The sequence below is a fragment of the Agelaius tricolor genome, unplaced genomic scaffold, assembly GCF_023055355.1.
Source record: "Agelaius tricolor isolate 1412-34295 unplaced genomic scaffold, bAgeTri1.0.p SCAF_55, whole genome shotgun sequence".
In the NCBI taxonomy this organism is placed as follows: Eukaryota; Metazoa; Chordata; class Aves; order Passeriformes; family Icteridae; genus Agelaius; species Agelaius tricolor.
The window spans coordinates 1,570,054-1,580,342 of record NW_027269315.1 but is presented as its reverse complement, the minus strand read 5'-3'; the positions used below and the strand labels follow the sequence as shown (position 1 = coordinate 1,580,342).

The window sequence follows — 10,289 nt, the reverse complement described above, 5'->3', positions numbered from 1 at the left end:
AGGTGGCAGAGAGCAGCCCTGAGCTGTGGGGAGGGGACAGAACAACCGCACCGGTGCCAACCCGGTGCCCACCGTGCCCGCTGTTCCCCGCCCCGGTTCCCGTTCGCGGCCCCGCCGTGCGTCAGCGCTGTCCCCACGGCGGGGGCGGCGGCGGGGGGGACAGAGGGACCCTTGTTTTGTGTCACTGCGGGCGCCCTCGGCCCCGCGCCTCAATGTGGCCCTTGTTCCGGGTGTCCCCGTTAGCGTTTGCTCCGGGGCCAGGCTGTCCCCAGCAGGAGGAAGGCGACAAACCGGGGGACACATCAGCCACGCGTGTCACCCCTGCCTTGGACCCCCCCGGCTCTGTCCCCAACTCCTGGGCTCGGGACCCCAAACGCCACCACCCCCCCCGCCAGGGCTGGCCCTGCCAGCGGCCACGTCCCCAGGAACACGAGCGGGGATCACGGTCACGCTTCCCGGTTATTTTGGGGAGGATAAATCAGGCGGGCGACAGGTGCGGGGCCGCGGCAGCCGGGGGTGAGTGACGGTTCAAGGGCAGCGCCGTGGGCAACGTGAGGCTCCGGAGCCCCGGCTGTCCCCGGTTTGGCGTCCCGGCTGTCACCGGCTCCAGAGCCCCGGCTGTTCCCGGTTTGACGTCCCGGCTGTCCCCGGCTCTGGAGCCCCGATTGTCCCCGGTTTGGCGTTCCGGCTGTCCCCGGCGCTGGAGCCCCGATTGTCCCCGGCTTCGGAGCCCCGGCTGTCCCCGGTTTTGGCATCCCGGCTGTCCCCGGCTGTCCCCAGATCCCCAGATCCACCGGCCCGGCTGTCCCCGGCTCTGGAGCCCCGGCTGTCCCCAGATCCACTGGCCCGGCTCCGGAGCTCCGGCTGTCCCCGGGTTTGACATCCCGGCTGTCCCCGGCTCCAGAGCCCCGATTGTCCCCGGTTTGGCGTCCCGGATGTCCCGGCTCCGGAGCCCCGGCTGTCCCCGGTTTTGGGATCCCGCCTGTCCCCGGCTGTCCCCAGATCCACCGGCCCGGCTGTCACTGGGTTTGGCATCCCGGCTGTCCCCGGTTTGGCCCCGGCTGCCGCCGGCTCCAGTGCCGCAGCTGTCCCCAGATCCACTGTCCCGGCTGTCCCCAGATCCACTGTCCCGGCTGTCCCCAGCTCTGGCATCCCGGCTGTCCCAGCTCCAGTGCTCTGTTTTTTCCCCGGCTCCAGCGTCTTGTTTTTATCCAGCCCAAGTGTCCCAGCTGCTCCCAGCTCTGACATCTCCACTGTCCCGAGCTCCGGCTGTCACCATCTCCTGTCCCCAGCTCTGACTGTCCCTAGTCCGGCTGTCGCAGCTCCCGTGTCCTGTTTGTTCCCTCAGGCTCTGCCCTTCCGCTGTGTTCTGGCTGCCCCCAACTCCAACATCCCGGTTTTTCCCCCTCTCCAGCGTCCCAGCTGTCCCCAGCCCCTGTCCCCCCTTCCCAATCCCCGAATTTAACTAAAAAGGAAAAATATTAACACACAAGGCACCAAGGTCCCGCCCAGTGGCTCTCACTGTACGTACAAGTTTATATACAGAAAATGGCCAAAAAGAGGGAAACCCAGAAAAATATATATAAAGGGGAAGGGGCCGAGGTTGAGGGGGCCGGAGCCACCCCTCGCCCACGGCCCCCGCTCTGTACAGGACCCGGCCGGCGCTATTTACATCAGGGGCGTTTTTACAGGGGAAAAGGGCACCGCGCTGGCGATGCCCCCGGGGAAGACGGCACCAGGGCTGCTGGGAGGCCACGCCCTGGGCCGTGAAGGCACGTGGGGCACCCCCAAAGGTGCTCCCAAGAAGACTCAGGCATCTGAGGGGGGACCCAGATATCCTGGGAGTGATCCCAGGCATCCCTGGAGTGGTGCAGGGGTGGTCCCAGGCATCCCAGGAGTGATCTAGGGGTGCCCAGGGGATGTTCCAGATATCCTGGGAGTGGTCCCAGGCATCCCTGGAGTGATCTAGGGGTGCCCAGGGGATGTTCCAGATATCCTGGGAGTGATCCCAGGCATCCCTGGAGTGATCTAGGGGTACCCAGGGGATGTTCCAGATATCCTGGGAGTGATCCCAGGCATCCCTGGAGTGATCTAGGGGTACCCAGGGGATGTTCCAGATATCCTGGGAGTGGTCCCAGGCATCCCTGGAGTGGTGCATGGGTGGTCCCAGGCATCCCAGGAGCGATCTAGGGGTGCCCAGGGGGTCCCAGGCATCCTGTGGATGACCCAGGAGGGGGTTCCAGGTGTTCTGGGGGTGATCCAGGGGTGTGCATGGAGTCTTGGGAATGGCCTGGGTGTCCCAGAGGTCATCCAGGGGTCCACAGGGATGTCCTGGGCATCCCAGAATTGATCCAGGAGTGACCAGGGCAGGTTCCAGGCGTCCTGGGAGTGATCCAGGGATGTCCAGGTGGTTTTTGGGCATTCTGGGGGTCACCCAGGGGGGGTCCCAAACATCCCAGGGCTGATCTAGGGGTACCCAGGAGATATTCCAGGCATCCCAGGGGTGACCCAGGGGTTCCCAGGGGGTTCCCAGGCATCCTTGGACTGAACCAGGGTTGCCCAGGGCGGGTCCCAGATGTCCCCAGGCGGGTCAGGGGCTCATGGCAGCCCCTTGCCCGGGACTCAGAAAGGCAGAGTGTCCATGAAGATCTTGTCTACGATGGGTGGTGGCGGCACCAGATCCTCCAGCTTGAGGTAGAAGATGCGCTGGAGGCCCTGGGTGCAGAGGCTGCGCAGCTCGGGCAGCTTCCCCAGCAGCTTGGAGAGGCAGCTGGAGCGGCCGGGCTCAGCCCCTGCTGCTGCCACGTGGTCCTTGAGGCAGCCCACGATGCGGTTCTGCAGCTCCTCCACCCGCTTCGGCTCCTTCAGCCCGTGCCGGTCTGCGGTGACACAAAGGCTGTGAGACCGCGGGGACAGACACCAGGTGGCGATGGGGACAGCGCCAGGCCTGGAGCTGGGGGGATCTCACCTGTGATGATGACGAGGGCGGCGAGGCAGGAGAAGGAGGGGACATCGACGCTCATGCGATGCAGGCTCTGGGAGAACTCGAGGATGGCGTCGATCCACTCCCCGAAGCCTCGCACGCACTGCTGCCGGTGCAGCACCACGCCGTTGCAGAAGATGAGTTTTCCTTCCTCTGGCTTGGAGCTGCCAGGAGAAATCCAGGTCAGCAGAAGGCCCAGGCACAGCTCAGGGTTCCCCAGCAGAAATCCAGGTATCACCCTGGTCACAGCTCAGGTTCCCCAGCAGAAATCCAGGTGTCACCCCAGCAGAAATCCAGGTGTCACCCTTGTCACAGCTCAGTTTCCCCAGCAGAAATCCACGTGACACCCTTGTCACAGCTCAGGCTCCCCCAGCAGAAATCCAGGTGTCACCCTCAGCAGAAATCCAGGTGACACCTGCCCAGAGGTGACACCTGGATTTCTGCTGGGGGTGACACCTGGAACTGGGGATGGGTCAGGATCCAGGTGTCACCTCCCCCAGCAGAAATCCAGGTGTCACCCTGGTCACAGCTCAGGTTCCCCCAGCAGAAATCCAGGTGTCACCCTGGTCACAGCTCAGGCTCCTCAGCAGAAATCCAGGTGTCACCCTGGTCACAGCTCAGTTCCCCCAGCAGAAATCCAGGTGTCACCCCAGCAGAAATCCAGGTGTCACCCCCGTCATTCTCACCCCACTCCCCCCGGGGCTCACCGGTACGCCAGGCGAAGGATGAAGAGCTCCAGGAAGGCTGACTCCAGCAGGAGGTCCTGGTCCTCCTTGGGCAGCTCGCTGAAGCCCTGGATCTTCTCGGCCCACTTGCGGATGACGTCCATGGAGCCCGTGAGGAGGTCATAGAACTGCTGCACGTCCACGGAGTCCTCCTTCTCAAACGGGCACGGCGCTGACTCCTGGAACTGCCGGGGGCACAGGTCAGGACTGGGATGGGTCAGGACTGGGATGGGCATGGGTGAAGAACTGGGATGGGTCAGGACTGGGATGGGCCAGGATTGGGATTGGGGATGGGTGAAGAACTGGGATGGGGATGGGTCAGGACTGGGATGGGTCAGAAATGGGATGGGGAAAGGTCAGGACTGGGATGGGTCAGGACTGGGATGGGCATGGGTGAAGAACTGGGATGGGTCAGGATTGGGATGGGCCAGGATTGGGATTGAGGATGGGTGAAGAACTGGGATGAGGATGGGTCAGGATTGGGATGGGTCAGGAGTGGGATGGGGAAAGGTCAGGACTGGGATGGGGAAGGATTGGGATGGGGATGGGCCAGGATGGGGATGGGTGAAGAACTGGGATGGGCACGGGTGAAGAATGGGGATGGGAATGGGTCAGGACTGGGATTGGGATGGATCAGGATTGAGATGGAGATGGGTCAGGACTGGGATGGGGATGGGTGAAGAACTGGGGTGGGATGGGTCAGGACTGGGATGGGGATGGGGATGGGTGAGGATTGGGATGGGTGAAGAACTGGGATGGGAATGGGTCAGGATTGGGATGGGATGGGTCAGGAGTGGGATGGGGAAAGGTCAGGATTGGGATGGGGATGGGTGAAGAACTGGATGGCCACAGGTGAAGAATTGGGATGAGATGGGATAGGATGGGATGGGTCAGGACTGGGATGGGGATGGGTCAGGAACTGGAATGGATCAGGACCTGGGACAGGGGTGGATCAGGAATTGAGGTGGGAATGGGATCAGGACCTGGGATGAAGATGGGTGAGGAACTGGGTGGGAATGGATCAGGATCTGGGATGGGGACAGGTCAGGAACTGTTGGGTTAGCAACAGGGATGAGTTTGGATCAGGAACTGGGATGGGGATGGGTCAGGATCTGGGATGGGGATGGGTGAGGAGCTGGGGATGGGTCAGGATTGGGATGGGGATGGGTGAGGAGCTGGGGATGGGTCAGGATTGGGATGGGGATGGGTGAGGAGCTGGGGATGGGTCAGGATTGGGATGGGGATGGGTCAGGACTGGGATGGGGATGGGTGAGGAGCTGGGGATGGGTCAGGATCCAACCCCAGCCCTGGCACAGCCCTGGGCAGGGCATGGAGTGGCACCAGCCCTACCTTGGAGTAGTCGAGCTTGGTGGCGCTGGGGATGGAGTCAATGTGAGCCCGCACCAGCGAGGTGATGAGGCTGACCGGGGACGCATCCGGCGGCTGCTTGGGCTTGGAGGGGAGCCGGCCCCGCCTCCCCTTCAGGCTGTCGGTCCGGACCACTGTGGTTGGGACTTGCGGTGAGTTCCTGTCCCCAGTGCAGCCACAGAGGCTGCAGAGAGGGGACTCCCCGCTCCTGCTGGGGAGGGGAGGGGTCCTGGTACCTTCTTTGACCATGCCGACGGCCAGGCACTTCTGGAAGCGGCAGAACTGGCAGCGGTTCCTGCGCCGCTTGTCCACAGGGCAGTCCTTGTTGGCCAGGCAGATGTACTTGGCATTCTTCTGCACTGTGCGCTGCGGGTGGGGAAGGAGCGGCCCAGCTCAGCCCGGGGCGCCGAGCTCCGAACAAAAGCCCTTCTGTCCTCCCCTGCCTCCCTCTCCGGCCCAGCATCCGGCTCCGTGGCCGCGGGGAGGGCTCGGCGGCCGTGCCCCCTGCCCTGCCCCTCCCCGGGACACCCCTCAGCATCCTCCCGCTGCCGCAGAGCACGGTGCCGACATCCCGAGGCCGTCCCCTTACCTTGAAGAATCCCTTGCAGCCCTCGCAGGTGCGCACGCCGTAGTGCTGGCACGACGCGTTGTCCCCGCAGACGGCGCAGCGCCCCTCACCTGCCCCGGGGCTGCGCACCTTGCTGGGCGCCAGCGCCGGCCCCTCCAGCAGCGGCGAGCTGGGAGCCAGGGGCAGCCCCGAGAAGCCCCTGGGAGCCCCCTGGCTCGGGGGAAAGGCGTCCGTGTCCAGCAGCCGCGGATCCACGCGGGGCGAGGGGCCCAGCTGCCCCTTGAGGGTGGCCGGGGAGCCGGCAGGGCTGGGGGCCGGGGGGCCGAAGGCGAAGAAAGGAGGCTGGGACCCCCCACCCTTGGCTGCCTCAGCCCAGGGCTGCCCAGCCTCATAGTTCGGCAGCGGCGAGTACGGCCCGAAGGAGCCCTCCCATCCTGCGGCCTGCGGGGGCTGGAAGCCGGGCGTGGCGGGCGAGGGGATGGAGCAGGGGCTCCCGTAGCAGTCCGAGCCGCTGGAGGACAGGGTCTCGTCCGGCTGCCCCCCGAAGGCGCTGGGGTAGCAGCCGTACACCTGGAAATCCTCCAGCTTGAAGGCGGTGGCGGCGCTGGGCTGGCCGCTGGATGGCAGCTGGTAGAGGAAGGCGTCGAACTCGCCGGCGTAGCCCTCCATGAAGGTGCTGAAGCTGGGCAGGGCTGGGGCGGCCGCCAGATCGGCTCCGGCCACTTCCATGGGGAATCGGCCGCCCTCGGGGCTGAGCAGCTCGGCCGGGCAGCGCTCGCAGGGGCCGGCGCCCGTGGTGCTGCACTGGGCCTGGATGCAGGGCATCTCTGAGGGGAGAGAGGGGCGTCAGAAACACAGGGGGCACCCCAGCAGGAACCCAGGTGTCACAGCCCCCCAGCTCGGGCCCCCCAGCAGAAATCCCGGTGTCACCCCCAGGCACAGCTCAGGCTCCCCCAGCAGAAATCCAGGTGTCACCCCTCACAGAAACCCAGGTGTCACTCCAGCAGGAATCCAGGTGTCACCCCAGCAGGAACCCAGGTGTCAACCCAGCAGAAACCCAGGTGTCACACCCCCCCAGATGGGGCTCCCCCAGCAGAAATCCAGCTGTCACCCCTCACAGAAATCCAGGTATCACACCCAGCAGAAATCCAGATGTCACCCTGGGCACAGCTGGGGCTCCCCAGCAGAAACCCAGGTGTCACCCCCCCCCCCCCCCTCAGCTCGGTACAGCCCCTCTGGCATCCGTGCAGAGGATGGAGACAGGGTGGGAGCTGTGAGAGCTTCCCCCGGGTTCTCCTCGTGCTGCAGCTGCGCCTCCATGGCCACTGGCAGCGTGGTGGCGGCCACCAGTGTCCCCAGGAAAGGTCACAGCACAGCCAATGGGTGCAAAGGACATTGCCCAAAACGCTGGCTTAGCAAAAGCCCCCGAAAGGGAATGAGGGAGGAATGTGGCCAGCAGATTCCCAAGCCCTCGGGTTGGCCAAGGGAAGCCAGAGTTGGGGCTGAGTGGCGTTTTGAGGATTCCACTTCCCCCATAATCCCTTTTAGGGCTTTTTGGGAACATCAGCGCAGGTGAGGGGAAGAGGAGCCCACCCCTGTGTCCCTGGAGCCCCCCGGGGGCTGTGCATGGCTCTGGTGAGACATAAGACAAGCAGAGTCCTGTGTCCAGCTGAAAGCCAAGGCAGAAGTGACCCCGATGGCAAGACGATAATGTAATTCATCTCTCAGACCTTTAAAGGTCACGCTGCGCTGGCCCCCGGCCACGTCCTGGCACGGCCCTGCTGCCAGAGCCCCCGGATTCCCCCAGCCAAATCTGGGCAGCTCTCTCGGGCACCAGGAAAGCCGACACCCCGCCAGGAGCCGCGGTTAAAAATACCCAGCGTGGCTGCAGCTCTGGCACCCAGGGGATGGCACCAGCCCCCAGCCCCCTGCTGGAGGTGCCGGTGGGGTTTGTGCGTGTCCAGCCGGGTGCAGAGGGAACAGAGACCCCCCAGCTGCCTCCCGACCCCAAATGAAGCCCAGGGGACCTGAGGCCGTGCTGGGCACTCGCCCCAGGGGACGCTGTCAGTGCCAGGGGGAGTTCTCCATGCCTGTATGGAAACCCTGGCAGATGCAACGCCTCGACCCTTCCCGTGCTCCCGGTTTGAACATTTTTGCTCCCACCCACTCGCTGACAGCATCTGGGGTCCCCTCTGCCCTGTCCCCCCGGGGAGCGGGCACAGATTCCCGCAGCAGCCTCTGCTCTGCCCAGGGCCGGGCTCTGTTTGCAGATTCCTGCGCTGGGAGGGCAGCTGCCCGTCCGTGCCCAGCCCCGAGGCTGCCGCCTGCACGGGCGGGTGGCAGCCGCTGGCACCGGGCCCCGAGCCGCGGGCGGGCGAGAGCAGCCGGTGGCACCGGGGGTGGCTCCCGCTGCCCACGTCCCTGCCGGCACCTGCTGCCCGGTAATGCCGCAGCGGCGGCTGCCGGGCCCGCGTGGGCAGCGGGGGCTTTGCCCGCACGGGGCTGGCTGCCCGCACATCCCCGTCTGCGCTGCCAGCTCCCGGTGCTGCCCGCACCTCCCCGTCTGCGCTGCCAGCTCCCGGTGCTGCCCGCACATCCCCGTCTGCGCTGCCAGCTCCCGGTGCTGCCCGCACCTCCCCGTCTGCGCTGCCAGCTCCCGGTGCTGCCCGCACATCCCCGTCTGCGCTGCCAGCTCCCGGTGCTGCCCGCACATCCCCGTCTGCGCTGCCAGCTCCCGGTGCTGCCCGCACATCCCAGCTCGCAGCGTTCCCGGTGCTGCCCGCGTGCTCCTGCCTGCCCCGCTGCTGCCCTCTCCGGTTCCGTGACCGCTCTGCTCGGGGTTCTCGGGGTGATGCCCGGTGTGGGGTGGCTCTGCCCCCTGCGATCCCCAGAGACGGGGATTTCCTGCGTCCCGGTTCGGGTGCCGTGATGGGGGAACCAGCCCGGTCCCCCACGGCCCAAGAAGCAGCTCCCGGTGCTGCGCAGCTCCTCACAGAGGACAGGGGCGTGTCGGGCTCTTCCCGGGACTCCCGGGGCCGGGGGTCGCTCTGCCAATTCCCGCCGGGTGCGCGACCCCCGGTGCTACCGGCACTCCTGACCGAGTTCCTGCCGGTGTCACCGGGACGCCCGATCCCGTGCGCCTCCCAGCGCCACGCGGGACACGCGACTCGGTTCCTCCCGGTGCCACCGGATACCGACAAGGGGCAGCCCCGCACAGCGCGCACCGCCCGGTGCCTTCCCCCGGGACCCCCGACTCTCACCGGTGGCACCGGGAGTTCCTTCCACAGCGTCCTTCGGACACGTCAGCCCCGGCTCCACCGGGACGCGCGACCCGGTTGCCCGTGGTGCTAGCGGGACACCCGCCCACATCCATCCACCTTGCAGGACGACACCGCCCTGAGCCCCCGGTGCCACCGGGATGCCCGACCCGGGATCCCCTCCGTGCCACCTGACACGCCCGACCTGAACCCCTCCGGTGCCGCCCCGCACACACAACGGCTCCTGTTCCCCCGGTGCCACCGGGACACCACCGGGACGCCGTGCACCTCCCGCTGCCAGCACGACCCCCGTGCCCCCGGTGCCCCCGGTGCCCCCCGCATCCCGGTGCCGCCCGTACCCGGGTGCCGGCGCGGCGGCGCTCCGGTTCCTGCTCCTGCCACGGCCGCTCCGCGGGCTCCGCCGGGCTCCGGCCCCGCCACTACTTTCTCTTAAGCGCTCGGTGACGCGCGGGGCGGCGCGGGGCCGGTGACGCACGGGGGGGGCGGCCCCGGCGGGGGCGCGGCCGTGACGCACGAGGGGTTCCATTGACGCACCCGCGGCCCCGGCTAAAAATACCCCGCGGCCCCGGCTAAAAATAGCTCGGGCGCCCCTCGCTTCCCCACTCATCCCCCCCGGGGCTCCGGGGGCCGCCGGAGGGGGCAGGGAGGCCCCGGTGTCCGGGGTATCCCCGGTGTCCCCAGAGCCGGTGGCCCTTCGGTGTCTCCTCGCTGCCGTTACACCGGGGCTGGTGTCCGCCGGTGCCTCCATCCCTGTCGCTCTCTTGCTGCCTGGATTTCCGGTGTCTCCTCGTTGCCGGTACTCCGGTGCGCCCACCCCCGATGCCCCCTCGGTGCTGGCATCACTTCAGTCCCCACCCCCGGTAACCTCTCGGTGTCGGTGTCCCCGGTGTCCCCTCGTTGCCGGTACCCCGGTGCCCCCATTCTCGGTGCCGGTGTCTCCTGTACCGTTATCCCCGGTGTCCCCTCAGTGTTGGCATCCCCGCAGCCCCCTCGGTGCCGGTATCTTCATAGCCCCCATTCCCGGTGTGCCCCCGGTGCCTCCCGTACCCTCGGTACCGCTATGCCCAGTGCCCATCTCTCTCTCTGTGTCGGAATCCCCGGTGTCCCCTCGTTGCCGGTACCCCGGTGCCCCCATTCCCGGTGCCCTCTAGGTGCCGGTATCTCCGGTACCATTATCCCCGGAGCCCTCTCGGTGCCGGTATCTCCAGTGTGCCCCCATTCCCGGTGTGCCCCCGGTGCCTCCCGTACCCCCGGTACCGCTCTGCCCGGTGCCCATCTGGGTATCTCCGGTGCTCAGCGGCACCGGTACCCCCGGGCTCCTCCCGCTCGGTGCCGGGTGCGGGGGGGATGACGCGGGGTCCCGCCCC

The 10,289-nt window shown here is 66.8% G+C and overlaps 1 protein-coding gene across 1 annotated transcript; it reads right to left on the bottom strand.

Annotated features, from left to right (window-relative positions):
* Positions 1-1,516: 1,516 nt before the first annotated feature.
* Positions 1,517-9,742, bottom strand: NR4A1 (nuclear receptor subfamily 4 group A member 1). The gene is given in 8 exon segments (XM_071456055.1): positions 1,517-2,879; positions 2,969-3,147; positions 3,691-3,893; positions 5,059-5,210; positions 5,313-5,442; positions 5,666-6,471; positions 9,261-9,298; positions 9,300-9,742. Coding segments are annotated over 8 exon segments (2,136 nt in total). The 5' UTR covers positions 9,671-9,742; the 3' UTR covers positions 1,517-2,622.
* Positions 9,743-10,289: the final 547 nt, after the last annotated feature.